General features: G+C 49.2%; 1 protein-coding gene across 1 annotated transcript in view; it reads left to right on the top strand.

Moving 5' to 3' along the window:
• The window catches only part of NTF3 (neurotrophin 3), a 65,384-nt gene extending 47,435 nt beyond the window's left edge, over nt 1–17,949 (top strand). The window contains exon 2 of the mRNA XM_036070856.2: nt 17,029–17,949. Within this exon, the coding sequence (XP_035926749.1) occupies nt 17,029–17,823 (795 nt within the window). The 3' untranslated portion in view covers nt 17,824–17,949. The remainder of the gene's footprint in view (nt 1–17,028) is intronic.
• The last annotated feature ends 1,113 nt before the right edge of the window (nt 17,950–19,062 follow it).

The following is a 19,062-nucleotide window of genomic DNA, read 5'->3' on the forward strand; positions in this document are numbered from 1 at the left end:
CATTCTGAATCAATGCCAGTATATTTCCAGACCCTTCCGTTTGACCACAGTCTGCAGTGATCCCTTCCCTCCAACCACATGACTCACCCACACTGGGGTGGAAGTCACTCACGGCTCCCACACATCTCTGTGGCCCCATCTGCTTCCCTCTGGTGGAGCTTTTGCCTTCACAACATCAACATAGAGTCACAGAGCCTCGGGTCTGGAAGGAACTTTTTTGCAGTCGGCTCTATTAAATCCAGTTAATCTGGTCATTTAGACTGCATGCCTGGAAACTCACTACTGCATGCTTTCTAGTAAGCGGAAATAGATCTCCCTGAAATAGATGGCTCTATTTGTGAGTCGGTCCATTGGCGGAAGAGCTAGTCGGTTGGCCAGAAATGACAGCCCTGCCATGAGCCTACAAGCTTTTCCACCTCAATCCATCAGGTCCTTGTTGGCCCCACCATGGCATGCCCAGCACGGTGTCAGTACACATTCCTGCACATTCTTGGGTTCCAGCTTCTCCTCCGGATTAATCCATTCATTAGCACCAAATTGCAGTGTGCCTTGCCAAGCCCATCAAGTGTAATTGGAGCTCCTGAAGTCGGATCCCCCAGTTACATTAGTTCAGCTGTCTCATTAGCCACCACGCATCATCCAAACCCATCGTCAGACATGTTTTCCTTCATGATTGTTGTCATTTTCTTAATGCAGGTATTGTGGAGAAAGATTGTTTTTAACACACACTTTTGCTTAACCTATTGTTTGATCTCCAGAATGCAGTAAATCTTTACACTAAAAGGAGGCAGGTTGGGGAAGGTGGGAGTAGGGGTGGCTTATAAAGGAGTAGGCGCTGAACTTGGGCCAATGGCAGGCCCCATCCATCTGCCGGGACAGGGGGTCGCTCTTGCAGCCAGAGGTAGTCCCGCTTCAGAAATGACCCACTTTGTATAAGCTGGCACATCAAAGATCCGGTGAGCCTAGAGAAAAGTGCAGTGTGCATTTTGTACTGTGGGGGCTCTCCCAGAGTTCACAGACAGCTGAAGGAGCTCGCTTCCTGGAGGATCACAGCCATGGTGTCTGCCCTCTGGACTCTTTAGGACTTTGATAGTAGAGCAGTTGTCTTTTGGGAAGACTGTAGGACCAGAAGTGAGGGAGCAGGGATTCTGGTTCTAGTTTTACCTCTAGCTGTGACAACTTTGAGCCTATTACTTACCACCTCTATGCCCTAAATTTCTCAGCCTTAAAATAGAAGTACTCTCTTTTATTTTTTTAAAGATTTTATTTATTTATTTGAGAGAGAGAGAGAGAAGGAGTTGGGGAGGGCAGAGGCAGTGGGAGAGGGAGAAGCAGACTCCCCACTGAGCAGGGAGTCCGATGCAGGGCTAATTCCAGGGCCCTGGGATCATGACCTGAGCTGAAAGCAGACGCTTAACCAACTGAACCACCCAGGTGCCCTTAGAAATACCGTCTTTTAATTTTCCTAATTCCATCCATCTAGACCAAAAAAACCTAAAGACTGTAGGATATAAGTTTTAAATTGCAGTCCTTGGCAAATAGCAGGTGCTCGGTGTATCACCCTTCCTTCCTATAAGACAGTTGATGATTCTGCCATGTCCCCAGATGTGTTTCTCTGCCTGGGACCCACGTGTCTGTTCTGGAAGGCCCTGAGCCCTCAATCTAGCCCCTGGGACCTCATGTTTTCTCCACTTGCCCCTGGCTGCACCTGTTAGGTTAAGGGGATGCCTCACTGCCTGTCTCAAGGTCCTCTAACTGCTCTCCAGAGCCCCTTTAGGGATGAAGCCATTAAATACAATTATGCTTTTGAGGAAGAGGGGCTACACCCAGTCCTCAGGCTCCCTTGACCAATTTGAGGTCTTCAGCCCTTCCAGCGCAACCCCTCCAAAGCAGTGGAAACCCACCTTCTGTCTTTTGGGAAACCCACAAAAACTAGTGTGAGAGCCATGCATTGTATTTTTCAAGAGTCGAGCCCAGTCATCCAAAGATGGGTCAGAAAGTCACCAGAAAGGGGTGGTGGGGCAAGGGGGTGGGGTGCATGCGGTAGGGGTGCGTGAGCAGGGACAGAAGGTCTGTTTGTATCCCCTTGAGGAGTATTGGGCCTCATGGAAGTTATGTTGGAAAAATCTCTTCAGCCTTTATTTACCACGGTGGCTAGCCACGGGAGGAGGGGGAGCCGGTCTGGGAAAAGGAAGACAATAGAATGCTGTGTTGCCTTTGCTATAAAAGCACGCTCTTAAGCAAATAATGTGGCAAGCTCAGTCAGAGCACTGCTCAATTAGCCCCAGTGCTTAAAGGAGGGTCTCCCGGCAGCTGGTGGTGGCGGCGGGCGCGGCGGGCTGGGGCGGAGGCCCGCCGGAGGCAAACCTGCAAGACTCCTAAGTGGGGATTGGCCTGGGCCCGAAAGCACAGAGCGCTCCAGCCTGACCCAAACCCACGCTGCTTGAACAGAGGGCCTGAGAGGGGCTGGATGGGCTGTTCTAGGGAGAGGCGGTGTGGGGAGCCCATGGATGATGTGACCAGAAAAGTGAGTGCAAACGTTTCATGCAGAGAGTGACCGACATATGGAACGTGTTATCGGGAAGGGTTACAGGCTGGAGGAGCTCCTAGAGCTTTTCAGGGGTGGGATGGGGGAGGGGGAAGCCTTCAGAAACTCAAGGAGGTTTCTAAACAAAAGGAATTTGAGAAGGGTTGGAGAAATAATGAGAAATGCAAACTTGACCCAGTGTTTCTCTATCTCCTGGGCTTCTCCCCTGCCTGTCCTTACATGTTTCCAATGCACAGGGACCCAAGAAGGCCACTGGAGCCATGTGCCTTACTCTTTAGACGAGCAGAGCCAGTGCAGTGTGCGTGCATGTGTGTGTGTGTGTGTGTGTGTGTGTGTGTGTATGGTGAGGGCGGGGGTTAAGGAAGACCCCCAGAGCCATCTCTCAATCCTCTGTGTGCAGGGGGGCCAGAAAGAGAGCATCAGCCCAGAGCCTTGCCTTAGACCCCCTTTGGGGGGCACACTGATAGCACTGGAATGATCTGAGGATGATTTATTCTGATCCCCTCACTCTAGAAGAGCAAACTGATGCCTGGAAGGTGGGGGGGGGGAAAGACTTATCCAGGGTCTCACAGTGACTACAAGCTGGGAGGGGGCCCCCCGTCTTTGGAGTCCTCTTAATGCTTGGGTTTTCTCCCCTTGTCAGCATCCCTCTCCCAGCATACTGCGCGCACACACACACACATGCATACAGTCACACACTCCACACAATCACATGCAGACACACACCACACACACACACGTTCACACAAGTATTCACACACACACACATACCACACACTCATGCAGACATACGGACATACACACCACGCACAGATATTCATAAAGACACGTAGACACACCACATGTGTGCACACACACACACACACACACAGCTATCCACACAGACATGCACACCACACACCTGCACAGGCACACACACATTCACACAAACATGTACATCACACACACAAATATTCACACAGACATGCGCACATAGACACACCACACACACCGACATACACACACATGTTCACAAAGACACACATACATACACATTACACACTCACATGCAGATGTGCACAACCCACACAGATATTCACATGGACACACACACAGAGGTATATACACAGACTCACACTCAGACATACACACCCCCCTTTGCCACTTTGCAGTCAGGCCCATCGGGACTGCGGCACCCCAGCTGAAGCACGCCCTCAGGTGATTGGCGGCTCCAGGGGACCCCTCCCCTTCACAGTTCCAGCCTTCAGTCATCAGCAGTGCGCTGGCAGTGGTCCTAGAGGTCCATTTTAGGTCTGTCCTCCAGGAATTTACTCAGACGCTTCTGGGCATATTTCATAAAATGTCATCCTTGACACTAACAAATGACACATTTAATCTATATAGTTTTTCCAGCTCTGGGTGTTTGCTTATTTTCACTATATAGCAAACCACCCCAAACTTAGTGGCATAAAATGCAACCATTTTTGCATTTCTCGTGATTTTGTGGGTCAGGAACTTGGGGACTGCTGGGCCGGCTGATTTTTCTGTGCCATGTGGCCTTAACAGAGGTTACTTGGTGGTATTCAGTTAGCTGATGGGCTGGTCTGGATTATTTAGGTCAGTTTTACTTGCAAGACTTGCGCCTTAGCAGGGCCAGCTAGAAGACCATCAAGGGGAGCCTCTCCAGCATGCTGGCCTTGGGACTGTCCGGTGACTCACGCAGTAGCTCAGGGCTCCCACAACAGGTGGAAGCTTCATGGCCTCTTAGGGCCTAGCCTTGGAAGTCATCTAGCATGACTTCGCTATACTGTACTGGTCAAACTGCCACAGGCACCCACATACAAGGGGAGGGCACGTAGACAGCACCTCTAGACAGGAGTGTCAGAAATGAGCAGCTGTTTTTAAACTAACAACATGCTTCTGTGTGATATCTGGTCCCAGTGTATTTTCTAGCTAGACCTTCTTGCAGATTGACCCATTTTCAATACCTGATATATCAAGAGAGCCTCTACTTATGCTTAAAGCTCTCTCAAGCTTCCGGGGTTCTGTGACCAGCTTTTCCTCCAAGAGCATGTGCTCTCAGAGCATGTGTTGTTCAGCATGCTTAGAATCATAAGGACAGTTGGTTGGAATGCAGAGAAGCTCTTCAGAAACAATGAGGTTTTCCAACATAATGGTGTTGGGGGCGTTGAGGAACAGGGAGACCAAAGGGATGGAAAAGCCATCAGGGTGGACGTGAGGCCATCCAGCATGATGGCAGGATCAGACATGGAAAGGAAAATGCATAAAATCCCAAAGCCCTTGAGGAATGTGGGTATCACGTGAGGGATGGTGCTGATGCGACACGGATATTTGTGAAATGAAGAAGAAAGGAAGGATTCTGCTTCCGTGGGCTACCTCTCTGGCTGGGTCAGGTTATGAACGCTTCAGCCCCCTCACACTGTAGTGTTGAAGGTGCCATGTTGGTCAGGCTCACATGGGGCCCCTCTGCCTCCTCGAGGAAGCTCTGCAGCCAGTGAGCCTTGTGGACAGGTTTCCCTCTTGGTGTTCTTAAATACAGTGTCCTGTGTTGGTTCCAAATGAGCAGCACAGGGCCGGTCCTCTGGAGAGCTGGCTTCTATTTCTGGCTCTTTGACTAATTTGTTGTTTCATTTGGGGCAGGTCACTTTCCTGCCATAACCTTCCCATGCTACGAGAATCTGAGTAGATTAGGTTGTGGGTACCTGGCTCCACAGCTTCAAAGTGACACAGAGAAATGGGGTGGACCCCAAAATGAGACCAGTGATGAGGATCATTTGGTCTGGTGAAGAAATGGCTCAGGGTCGGCAGAGGGTAGTAGAAAAATAAGAGTATTCCCGCTAGAAAGAACCCTTAAAACTCTTCAGTTTGAGGGGCGCCTGGGTAGCTCCGTCGGTCAAAGCATCCGACTCTTGGTTTGGGCCCAGTCATGATCTCATGGGTCTTGAGATCAAGCCCTGCGTTGGGCTCCATGCTCAGCGGGAGTCTGCTTGAGGTTCTCTCCCCTCTGCCCTTGCCCCCACTCACTCTCAAATGAATAAATAAACGTGAAAAGAATATTCTTTAGTTCGAGAATTCTTCACCTAGGATCTTTGGGCCTCTGGGTGAGATTTCAGGGAGTCTGAATTGCCTTGAAAATTTTCTGAGAGGTTGTTCTTTTATGCGCACATGTATGCTTCTTAGGGGAAAGACGCTTTAGCTTCTATCACATTCTGGAAAGGGTCAATGATCCAAAAATGGTTTAGAACCAGTGCTTTAGTCCACCAACGTTATATCAAGTGATTCCTAACCAGGAGGGATAAAACCTCCCCAGATGAGATGGCATTCCAAGAGTGTGAGTGCATTTTTCCCGTTGTCACCGTGACTGGGGGGACATGACTGGCATTCCGTAGATGGGGGCCAGAGCTTCATGTGTGGGGTACAAGACTGAGCAATGAAGAACTACCCTGCCCAAAGACCGGTAGCACCCTGTGGAGAAATATCATCAGGCATTGAGACCCTAAGACGAGCAATGATTCTCCCTTTGCCACAAAGCTCATTAGTGGCTGAGTTGGGTTTTATTCATAAATCAGAGCAGGAAATGTGCCAGGAGTCCACATTATTTTGTTTCCCCTTGCCAACTGCAAATATACTACAAAGAAAACCAAAGAATCAGAAATCTATCTCACCTTCAAAAAATCCAGCAATTTATAAAAAGAATCCCTGGGTTCTTGGTCTTCTTCACCATCAAATAAGGAGGGAGGAAAGAAGCATTTTACCTACTGGGAAGCTAGGGGGTATATAAATGAGCGCTATAGCCCTAAGTGGTGTCGGTATATTTTTCAGCCACTATGAATTGGTGACACCAAGCTTAGACTGTGAAACGTACTCTTCACATTTCAGAGGCCCTGTCTTGGATGTCCCTTTCTCTAAAAAGGAAAGAAGCATTAATATACCAGCATGGCACTCACTGCCTAGTTCACTGCAAGCAAGTGGCAGGTTCTTAGACTCTCTGGAATGAACTAGGAGGTGTTAGGCAGTATTGGCTGTAAGCAAGGCCCCCGGGGTCACCCAGACAGGGTTTCACACCCTGGCTCTGCCTCTCAGTTGATGTGTGATCGCTGACAACATGCCTTAATCCCTCTCAGCCTCAGTTTCCTCAACTGAAAAGTGGGGATAATAATCGTATCTGTGAGGATTAATTGAGAGAATCCATGTAAAGTGTCCCACAAAGTCCCTAGCATATGGCACGGCTCAGTAGATGCTAGCTGTTATTACAAGCGATTATTATGACTGTGTCTGTGATTAAAGACAGCTTTGGGTTCAGAGTGTTGGTGCCAAAATTGCTTTCAGAGGACAAGCTCTGGGTTGGTTTTCAGTCTCACCCAGCTGCCCAGAAAGAGAGCCGTAGACTGTTTGGGATTGGAGTCATAATGTTTATGAAGTGCCTACTGCACACTCCGGTTTGGGTGGGAGATTGATTTTCTTCCTGTGTGCACATCCCACCATCACTTTACAAGTGGGCGAGAAGAGGCTCAGGAAGTCACATAGATGTCTCTCGGGCCTTGGTTTCCTGGTTTGTCAGGGTGTTCAGGTGAATGATGGCGGCCAGGCTGAGCAGAGAGGAGAGACGCCCAGAAGAGTAGGAGGAAGCCGTGGCATGGGGAGTCTTCAGACTTCACAGTTTCCTGGAGTGGGGATCTAGGCCAAAGATAGCCCCGCACCATTTGCCAATCCCTCATCCTCATGAAAGGAGGTTGGCTGCGGGGCCAGCAGGGAGCCTAAGAGGGGGACAGAGGCTATATTTGACGCAGGCCCGATCACCAAGCCTGGAGGAGAAAGGCTGCCATCTGACCACACTGCAGCCAAGTCCTCATGGGGCCAAACCATTATGGTTTGGGTTGATCCCGTTCTCACTGCTGCTACTCTGGTTGATGCACAAAGGTTTGGGCGTTGCCAAGTCAGCTGCGGTCTTGGTTTGGAAGAGGCATCCAGAGTGTGAATGGAAATTGTGCTTCGGGATTTCCCTCGGCTTCCAGCTCTCAAGATGAAGCCAACTTCTTTTTCTGCCATTTTGAGACCCATCCTTGGCTGGGTGGACTAGATAAATAATTTATCATCATCATCATCATTATTATATTTATTAAAGATCATGGGGCGCCTGGGTGGCTCAGGTGTTAAGTGTCTTCCTTCAGCTCAGGTCATGGTCCCAGGGTCCTGGGATCGAGCCCCGCATCGGGCTCCCTGCTCCGCGGGAAGCCTGCTTCTCCCTCTCCCGCTCCCTCTGCTTGTGTTCCCTCTCTCGCTGTGTCTCTCTCTGTCAAATAAATAAATAAAATCTTTAAAAAAAAGATCAGTTACTCAGCAGCCCCTACCTTGTAATAATATTAACTTACAGCTGTATAGCATTTTGCAGGTGATGCGGATTTCTGACACATAAACCCAACTCCAACATTAAAGCAGAAGGTTGACTTGGACAGTTATTCTCTGATGCTAAGAGTTGAATTCCAGCTGTACCCCCAACTGTCCGTATAACTGAAGCGACCTTCTCTTGTGTGTTTTCACACTCGGAAAATGGGGTTTCTCCCGATGCAGAAAACAAAACCAAAATCAAAATGTCTTAGGATATTAAATGACACAATAATTTAGAAAGAGCCTGGCTGTGACGCATCCTCATCTTGGGGACTATGGTGTGTGTGTGTGTGTGTGTGTGTGTGTGTGTGTGTGTGTGTTGGTGCCCATGCACGCACACACACAAGCCCATGCATGCACACTTTTATGCACAGTGATGGATCAGTGTTAGTGCCCAGAACAAAGAAACTAAATGTATAAATACATGCCATTATGGCCAGTAGCTGGGTTGACTCAGATTTTCTCTGCAGATCCTTCCTTGTCCACCCTCTGGCCATGAAATGAGAGTATGTAGTATGCAAAGGATAAAGTAAATCTGGATTTCCTGGGGCTTGTGTTGGCATACCAAGCTCCTTTCAGATCTCTTTGCCAAGACAGGGCCACGCCGGAGGCTTCCATGGCCTGGAGAAGAACTGTACTACCTTGCTCCTGGAGCTGCTGAAGCACATTGTTTTGACATAAGCCACACCTTCCATCTTTCGCTGCCTTGGGGCCAGAGAGGAGGGTATGCTTTGAACAATATAGAATTCCTCTTCCAACAGCTGTGCAAAGCAAACTCACAGCTTTCAACTTCCATCTCAGGGCATCGAGCTTGGTTTTTGGATGTGGGCTCCTTGTCCATTCTGGAATCTGTCTTCCTCATTTTCAGGCTTCCAAGGGGGACCAGTTTCAGAAATTTCTTTTTGAGGGAGGCGAGGAAACTTTTTGAGGCCCTCTGTTTTGTTTCATTTTGTTCTAGAATAGGCCTTCCCTGTTGACTGTGTGCCTTGTTTCCCCTGGGAAGCCAGCAGCCCCTGAAAGTTGAGGACCTTGTCCTATCCCAGATCTCAGGCCAAGTGTTGTCCGTGTCAGACAATTTCTGAACCTGGAGTTAAGTATTTTAACCAGAGGAAGAGGAGAGCAGTCCATCTCCCTGCCTCTGCTCTCGCCGGTTTTGACTGTGTAGGTGTGGGTTCTGCCCAGGGATCAGGGCTCTTAAATGAGATGTCACCAAGTGAAGCACAGAGAGGAGCTCTTCCTTCCTCCGGTCACGGTTCACTTCCGGTTTGGGGGAATGCAGAGCATGCTGGTCAGCATCTTTTGGTGACAGCCATCCACTTGCTCTCCAATCTTGGTTCTATTTCTTGTCCTCTCTGAAGCTCAACTTATGTACTTTTGTGCTTCATAAGACAGGGAACATAAGAGTGGCCACCACTCCAGAGTCGTGCTCAGAGTGAATGAGGTGGGATTTAGGAAAGACCCGTAGGGCTATAGGGGAAGAAGGCAGGGCCATGGAAACCCACACAGCCCTAGTCATGTGAGTTCATTTCTCATTTACTCCTTGTAGCCATTCCAAGTCGCTCCTTCCCTTCATCCTTTTACAAGCATTTCCCTCCCTTGTTGGTTTTGGATTCATCTTGCCCCCAGTGAGTTAACCTATGTGTTTTCAGTTTGAATCTCATCGTGCTATTTCCAGGCTGCCAACCCCCACGGGTGCTGGGGAATAATTGGTCTGTCCTCACTGGTGTTTCTAGCACCTTCCCTTTGAGCGTCATCTGTGCATTTTAATTAATCTGCCACTTTTTCCTCTCTCCTGCTTCCGGATCATTAATAAAGAGATTAACCAAGACCAGACCAATCCCCAGTGGAGGCTCCACCAGGATCTCTCTCTCCCAGCAACCAGCCTTGTCATGGGTCAGAACATCTTCATATGGCCCCCCTGACTAATTTTCATGCCTCGGGACCCGGGTTCCGAACAAAGCCAATTTGAATTAATTAAGATATGGGGAGCGAGCTTAGCCAGTATTCTATATGGCCTTAGTTTAATATTTCCACCACATTCCTTTCCTTTTTGTCATTCTATTTTAAATCTATCGCTTTCCCACCTCTCCCCCTTTCCAGTCCCTGAACAAGATACCAGGGTTATCTGGCAGGATGTAGTCTTTGGGGCCCTTAGCATTAGTCAGAGACCATGTCATAGCTGCAGGAATTCTCCAAAGATTTAGGCCCTCTGGATACAGCTGGACAGTGTCCTTGTTAATCCAGCCAGAGAAATGCATTTGCCTCCAGAGGATGTGGCCGTACCAGAAATAATGAAATCTCTTGAATTTGCATATTAAAAACTTGGCACATTAAAAAGTGGTTCCACCTTGATCTCATGCCTCTTCCCTGAGGACAGCTAGAGCACAACCTCTATGCCTTATTTGTAAGTCACCCTCATTTCCAGTGCTGGCACCAACACCAAGCCTTGAGATAGTGCATCTGGTGCTCCGTCCACTACAACACATGGCCTCTGCAGGGATGGCAGACCTGCAGAGGAACTGGCCGACCCACAGAGGGACAGGTCTTGGAGGACATCGGGCCTAAGGGGGACAACAGTTTGTTCACTTTCACAGGGAATATGCGGAGGAAGAAACAGGAGTGATGGCCTCAAACACCTAGAAATTCTGCCCAGAGCTGAGGATTCCCAGGGAGGTGCTCGACCTGCAGCTGCCTTGGTTCCAGCCTTGGAACTTGAACTTCCTCTGGAAATAAACTCTCTGGAATGTTCGAGAGCAGGGACAGACAGACCCCATAGCATAATCCGTAAGGGCATCAATTCCAGAGCCAGACTGTGATCAAATCCTGGCTCTTCTGCTTGTTAGCTGGTTATTAACCATCTTGTGCCTCAGTCTCCCCATCTGAAATGGGGAATGTTGGTACCTACCTCACAGGAGCTGTTACCGAGATTAAAGAGTTAATGTATGTCGGTCCCTGGCACATCGCATTTTTGTTCCTGATGCCCCCACTCCAACCAGGCTAAACCTTCACTCCACACGCGGGCAGCAAACAAGGTCTCTAGGTCCATGGTCAGGAGGAGGCACGTGTGCTGGGAAGCTAGTCGTGGAGAGGTAAATTGGAACTCAAAGGAGAGTGCCCCAGGTGTTTGTGTGTGACGGGGACAGACACGGGTGGCTGTGGGCTCAGGTCCTGTCCCACCCCACTCTCCATCCAGCTTTCTTTTCCATTTCAGCCGCTTTGCCCAAAAACCCTCTGTGTGTGTGTTGTAAACTGAGCCAGAAAGGAGAAATCAGAAATTGCTCTCTTTTGAGTATTTTGAGGGATGGTGAAACCTTGTAGGAATGTTGCTCCAGGGACTGAGAAAACACCATATGTGGGAAAGCATTTCTAAGTGAGGAAAATAGCATCTGCTAGTTGGTCAGGATCTTGGAAAACTCCGAGCAGGGGAAATGGGCACTGGGGAGAGTGTAGGAAGGGGGTTTTACTGAGGTCTTTAACAGGTCTTTTTCCAATTATAGCCAAGAAGAGCCTAGGGACCGTGGCCTACTTCAGAGCCAGGCCTTGTATTTTCTTTGGGAAAAGAAGGCAGAGTTGAGTGGCTTCCAGACCAGGCTTGGCAGAAGCCCATCCAGGATCTCAGGCCAGTGAGCAGTGTCTTGGGCAGGTCTCAATTGTGGTAGGCACTCATTCACTAAGTAGACATTGAGACTCTGCAATGGACCAGCCCCGTGATAGGCAGCGGGCACGTGTGGATGAAGAAGGCATGGCCCCTCAGCCAAGAGAAGACATACAGCCAATGATAACACAACAGGATGCTTGGATGGGGGTCGCTATTAACAGTGACCAAAAGAGAACGAGCATAGAGGTCCTTCTAAATTGAAAAATTCACTGACATGTCTTGCCTTGGTCAAGCCAGGACGGCCTTCCTTTCTTCACTCCCCACTCCAGGGAACTAGCCTTCTGGGGAAAGCCCAGGGGTGGAAGATGCAGGTTCTGGTGACCAGAAGGAGCCAGAGATCAGATCTAGGCTCTTCTTGCCCCCAGTTTATTCAGAAACAACACTTCACACGTTCCCGTGCTTGTTTGCTTTTGAGATTTTCCTCTTCTCTGTGCTTCCAGTTTGCAATAATCTTTTCTTCTCCCACAACTCGTGTGGCTGGTCTGAGATCCAAGCACTTGCTAGCAGTGGCATTTGGGAGAAAGCTCTGTGTTGGTGCAGATTGCTGTGGGCTGTATGCGGAAAAGGAATTCCTGACTTCAGCTGCTTGGTACCTCGTGTGTGTGTGTGCGTGGACAGGCGTGCAGCAACTCTGATGCGCGGAGAACGCAAATTCACGTTCAACGAACATTCCCAGGGTACCGCTACATGCCAGATACTGTGCTAAGAGCTCTCATGTAGATTTCATTATTAACCCCTCACAATAATGTTGCTGATGCACAAGCCCCATTTATTTATTGAGCTTTAGAACAGGGTGTCCTCTGTCATTTTCTGCCATTACTGAGGAGTCTAATCTTAGATGACTCCCTCCGTCCCCACACCGGACCTATTTCCTTACTTGTAAAAATGAGGGGTTTACACAGGGTCCTTTCCAGCTTCAAACATCTGTGTTTTGGAGAGGTCTAGTAGCAACATTCTTGGACTTGCTCACCATGAGAAAGCTACAAGCAGATTATCAAGGTGGTAGCCACAGGCTCCCCTGCCGGGTTTTCATGCAGCCTTACAAGTGGGTTAGAAACCCTTACCAGTCTACAGATGATTTATTCCCACAGCTTGCTCTCAAGTATCATGGTAAGGTTTTGGATTTGATGGTAAAAACAGCGGAGCTCCAGAAATGGGTAGGACCAATGCTAAGAGGCATTTGGAAACTTTCTTACATTATTAATTTTTCATGTGTGTCTCACCCCCACCTCCACCCATGTGGCCTGATTTTTTTGTGATGAGTTGTTTTTTTTTTTTTAAGATTTTATTTATTTATTTGACAGAGAGAGACACAGTGAGAGAGGGAACACAAGCAGGGGGAGTGGGAGAGGGAGAAGCAGGCTTCCCACTGAGCAGAGAGCCTGATGCGGGGCTCGATCCCAGGACCCTGGGATCATGACCTGAGCCGAAGGCAGACGCTTAAAGACTAAGCCCCCCAGGCGCCCCTCTGTGTTGAGTTTCTGTGCTTGGGACCCGAGAGGGGCAGAGTTGTCTAAAAGAGTCAGGAGACCTGGGTTCTAACCCACTCGATGCCTTGGGCTCCCAGCGGCAGTGCACAGCTAGGTGGGGTGGTAGGAGCGGTCCGCCTAGGTGCAGCAGTGAGTATTGTCTGGACAGAAACTAAAAATAGTAATAAAATCAACTACACGTTATTCTGCTTTTTATAATCAGCATGCTCTGGCAATTCTGAGCCGTATCCATGATATAATGTTCCATCCTGATGATCCTGACTTCTCCCACTGCCCCATTTAGTTTCCACATTTCTTTCTTTTTTTTTCAAGATTATTTATTTATTTATTTGAGAGAGATAAAGAGAGAGAGCATGAGTGGGGTGAGGGGCAGAGGGAGAAGCAGACTGCCCGCTGAATAGGGATCCTGATGCAGGGCTCCATCCCAGGATCCTGAAATCATGACCTGAACCGAAGGCAGACGCTTAACTGACTCAGCCACCCAGGCGCCCTTGGTTCCCACATTTCTTGGTTGCCACTGCCCAGAGGAGGAAAGCAGGTCGTCATGAGAACCTTTTCATTTTGCGCATCCCCAGGCTCTCCCCACCAGACTGCAGCTGAAGTTATGGCTCCTGCCCACAGCTCTGAACATGCCCCCCCTCCCATGCAGCACTCAGTAGGCTTTGCCCCTTCCTCTTGACCAAAAATGGTTTTCTACTCTTACCTTCATACAATTTCACCAAAATGGAACATTCTAGCTCCTGCAGCCAGGACTGGCTTCACGGGTGTGCTGCCAGTGCCCATCGCCCCAGGCCCTGCACTCAAGAAGGGGACCCCACACTCAGGGTTTAATGCTTTGTGGTTGTCATTTTGAAATTCTTAAGAATTTTATCTTCAAATATGTGTTCTGTAAGTGAGGTCTGATGGGACAATGGAGCATGCACCCAGGGGGCTTGGAGTGTTGGCTCAAATGCAGTCACCCCTCCTGCCACCACCTTGCCTCTAAATTATTTCCACATGAGGCCCTCCAAATTAGGTCGCTTTTCTGACTTCAACTTCCGTCCCCGCCTCCCTGCACCCAGACCTTAACCTCCACCGTGTATTCACCGTGGCCTGGACGCAGTGGGGAGGCACAGGCGGGAAGGGGCTCCTGGCCTTGGAGGAGAGGGAATCTAGTGAGTAAAGCACGGAGAGCCCTGAGGCTTGTCATACCTGCCGCCACAGCCAATTGGAAACATGCCACAGGAATGCAAAGGAAGTAGTGGTTGCTGCTTTTGGCGGGCCTGCTTTTGGGGGCCTCGCTTTCCAACTGGGCACTGAAGAATGAGTGTAATTTCAACAGGAGAGGTGAGGAAAGTGTGCCAGCGGAAGGGAACATGCACACGGCTCCTAAAGCTTGTTCAGGCAGCTTTGGAAGAGCAAATGGGCTGGGGCCGGGGTGTGCTCGCCCAGCTGTAATCTGACGAAAAGGGCAGCTGGGCAGGGAGTGCAGAGGATCCCTCTACCCTGTGCATTTCTCTTCCTCCTTCAACTGCAGTTAGGTTTTCCTCATCTATACAATGAAGGAGCTGGATTCAATGCTTCCTTTATATGGCTCTTCTACCCCTTAAACCCTTTGGTTCCTGTTCAGGCCCCAGCCATAAAGACGCTTCCCTCTGTAGCCCCAGTCCACTGGCACCATCCGTCTTTCTTCCTGTCCATGCACCCTTGTCATTCCTGGCTAATCTGTGCATCAGTTCTCATTCCCTCTGAGACCTCCCCTCGCTGACCATCCTTGATCTATTTCCCCATGAGCAGGTACCCTGTGTATTCTTAGCTTACAGTGGCCGGGCTTTGGGAGGATTTAATAAATTGTTTTCTGATAGACTCTTAGTCCCAAATTGCTTTATTGCAGCTGTATTCCGTTTGGAGAGGGGAGAAAGGGCATGCAATTCTAGTTGCATGCATGCCATACATTGTGTGTTCAAGATTCATTTTGTTGGACCTGCAACATGGAAGGAATTGTCAGTTATATGCAGAATGGGAGGGAGAGTAGTTATCCTGTGGGAACCACTTTCTTAGGGTAATAGGATTCTTAGAGCAGTCTCTAGGGGTGGGCAGCGAAGCTAGAATCCTTCTCTTGGCTTTGACCTTGAAGGAGTCAGTTGTCCACAAAAGTGCTTCCCATGGAAGGAAGATGATCCCCTTATCAAAGAGGTGGGCCAAGAGCCAGGAAGAGGAAGTTGGAGCAAAGTGCCTGCAGCATTGCTGGCCTTTGGGGACAAGAGAGCAGTACTTCAGACAAGACGGGGAAAGAGGCTGCATCTGGAAGTCCCGGGAGCAAGTTAGCGTGGGCAAGCTCAGACATGGGTACTTGGTAAGCAGGGCCGCTTCTCTGATTCCTGTGTCTCTCTTGTTTATTTCCCTTCTGTTTTCCCCCTGGATTTACTAAAGTCTCTCTGCAAATACCAAAGGTGAACGGAGGGAAGGGCTTTTATTTTCCATGCTTAGAGCCTTAAAGAGGAAACCGTGAGCCCCTGGGGGCCAGTGAGGTGGTAGTAATGGTAACTAAGGTTTGGCTACCCCACGGGGGTGGTGTAGATCACAGAGTGCAAGTGGAGATCGCTCCTGCTGCCAGCCCTCCCTGCCTGAAGAGTCCCCGTCCAGCGCCAACCTTCAGAAAAGCTGGGCTTTGCTCTAGTGAGGGAGAGACCAGCCAGAAAGGTATCTGGAGATCAGCCCTATAATCCCATAAGGACCCAACAGAAACCCTGTGTCGAGGTTCTGCTCTGGCAACAGAAGGAGAGTGTGGATGGGTTCAAGTACCATTTAAATGAAGAGATAGCAAAATGAAAATGCAGCCCCCAAAAGAAACATTGTGTACTAGAAACTTCACATTAAAAGGCCAAACAAGAAAAAACAAAAAAAGGAATCTTGCTGTTCAGGGCAAGTCCAGCCCGTTACCTTGAGTCAGTTATTGCTGTGCCTCCAACTTCTGCAGGTAGTGCTCTGGTGGGGAGGGGTCTCTGGGAAGCAGTTGGGCGCCCTGGTGAGGCATGTCCATTAGAGAGCTCGGCCAGGCCCTCACAGAGTAGGGAGCAGCCCCCGTGCTCATTACAAGGGCGGAGAACAGCCCCACCAGACGGGGCCTGGCCAGGGATGAGCCCGTTCTGATGCTGCAGTGTGCAGGCAGCTGACCCGTCCCCAGCCTCGGGGTATGCCTTCCAGAGACCCAGACGCTGCATTAGGTGTGGGGGAGGGCGGTAGAGCTATGTTCCTTAAGACCATTGCAAGTCTGCTCCTGTTGCTAAAAGAATGCCAATATGCCTTTATAATTTTCAGGTACAACTTCATAATTTGCCAAGGTGGAGTGGACTGTGGTCTTCTCAGGCTCAAGTGATATCTAAAGAAGTGGCAGGACGTCATCCACACACAACAGAAGTCTGCAGATAAGCGCAGACCTCAAATGCAGATGCCCTGGGGGATTTCTGTCTAGGAAAGTCCTAACTGCGAGTTTCCTCTTCCCTCTGCCTTGGAGGCTCTTGGGGGCCCGGGTCCTGGGGACAGCCCTAGCTCTTCTATACTGAAGACCTTGCCACTCATGTTTTTGGTTTATTTAGTTTAAAAAAAAAAATTATTTTGCCCTCTCTGTCATTCACGAGCACAAGATACACAAACGTGCGTGCGCACGCACACACAGACACACACACACACATGCACTCCCCATTTCCTAGCACACAGCCACCATGCGAGGGGAAAGATTATTGAGGGAGAGGCACGTGGAAGTCTAGGAGGAAAAGGCACTTTAGAGATTCAAAGGACTCGTACGGAGACAGTATTTCCTGAGGAAAGAGATGGACAACCCTGGTCTCTGGACATCAGAGAGGAGCTGGGTGTTCTTGCTGCCTCTCACAGGGTTACTCAACCCACAATGACATGGATTCAGCTGCCTCAGCCTGCCATTAACCCCTGTGTTTCCTTTCCAGATCTTACAGGTGAACAAGGTGATGTCCATCTTGTTTTATGTGATATTTCTCGCGTATCTCCGTGGCATCCAAGGTAACAGCATGGATCAAAGGAGTCTGCCTGAAGACTCGCTAAATTCCCTGATTATTAAGCTGATCCAGGCAGATATCTTGAAAAACAAGCTCTCCAAGCAGATGGTGGACGTTAAGGAGAACTACCAGAGCACCCTGCCCAAAGCAGGGGCCCCCCCCAGGCCGGAGCAGGGCGAGCTGGCCAAGTCGGAATTCCAGCCCGTGACTGCGATGGACACAGAGCTGTTACGGCAGCAGAGACGTTACAGCTCGCCCCGGGTCCTGCTGAGTGACAGCACCCCCCTGGAGCCCCCTCCCTTGTATCTCATGGAGGATTACGTGGGCAGCCCCGTGGCCGCCAACAGAACGTCACGGAGGAAGAGGTACGCCGAGCACAAGAGTCACCGGGGGGAGTACTCCGTATGCGACAGCGAGAGTCTGTGGGTAACCGACAAGTCATCGGCCATCGACATTCGGGGACACCAGGTCACAGTGCTGGGGGAGATCAAAACCGGCAACTCTCCCGTCAAACAATATTTTTATGAGACACGATGTAAAGAAGCCAGGCCTGTCAAGAACGGTTGCAGGGGGATTGACGATAAACACTGGAACTCTCAGTGCAAAACGTCCCAGACCTACGTCCGAGCACTGACGTCAGAAAACAATAAACTTGTGGGCTGGCGATGGATACGGATAGACACCTCCTGCGTGTGTGCCTTGTCGAGAAAAATCGGAAGAACATAAATTGGCATCTCTCCCCATATATAAATTATTACTTTAAATTATATGATATGCATGTAGCATATAAATGTTTATATTGTTTTTATATATTATAAGTTGACCTTTATTTATTAAACTTCAGCAACCCTACAGTATATAAGCTTTTTTCTCAATAAAATCCGTGTGCTTGCCTTCCCTCAGGCCTCTCCCATCTGTTAAACCTTATCTTGTGACCCGGCTCTCGGGAGACGCTCTGTAAAATCTATGTACACCAGTATTCTGCATTCAGTATTTGTCAAGGCCATGGCTGTCGTTTTAGTAAACTTGTTAAAATCAGATGCTGTCAGAGTTGTGTGTAGACACAGTGATGCCCCTCCCCCTTCTGGTATACTTCATGTTTGATTAGTTCATTAAATGCGCTGTTGGCACGTCCGCTGGAAGGACACACGGTAGCTTTGAGCGCCGCACTTGATTCTGGCCAGCAAGTTCACTGTCGGAGACTTGCTCGCTTTTCTCTACTGTCACTTTTGCCAATTAGAACTCCGATTTGCTCCAAGGTCACGGTCCCAGAACAGTAACAACAAACCTGGCAATTTTAGTTTTGGAAGTCTCTTTTCAGCACATTTGTTGTTTTGGGGTTTGGGGTTAAGGGTTGGATTTTTTTTTTTTTTTTTTTTTTTGGCTATGGTTTTTGTTTTGCTTTCTGTAAGTGGTTTTCATCCTTTTAGGCATATAGGAAAAAATGTTTTAACTATTTGTAACAGAATAATTGTATGGTTACCCAGAAGCCAGCTGAAATGGAACATGAATAATCTACAGACAGAAGAGAACTTCTCACTAGAGATCCTCTGGGCGCATGGCCTCCTCCCTTCTCTGGGGGCCCCTCCCGGAGCTGCATGAGGAATTGGAAAATGCTCGCGCTTCGGAGTCAGACCTGGGTTCAAATCCTAGGTCTTCCCTTCCTTGTGACTGGGGGCCAGGCTTTGAAGGCTCTCCGGAGCCTGGGGTTCCTAGGGTGAGAAAGTCACGTGGGGATTCTTGCTAACTCACAGGGCTATCATGAGGACTCAGCTAAATAACCACTGTGGACTTCCTAGCATAGGGCAAGCATTCGAGATAGTTCCTTCTTCCTTCCCTTCCTCTCCTTTCTTAGCTATCGTATTCGTCTGTATCATTTTCGGTGGGTTTGTCGTTCTGAGAGGTAAAAGCTCAAGTGGAAGGAAGGTGCTCCCGAGTCCCAGAGGGATCCCTGTGGTGATGGCC

The sequence above is a fragment of the Halichoerus grypus genome, chromosome 6 (genome assembly GCF_964656455.1).
Source record: "Halichoerus grypus chromosome 6, mHalGry1.hap1.1, whole genome shotgun sequence".
NCBI classification, from domain to species: domain Eukaryota; kingdom Metazoa; phylum Chordata; class Mammalia; order Carnivora; family Phocidae; genus Halichoerus; species Halichoerus grypus.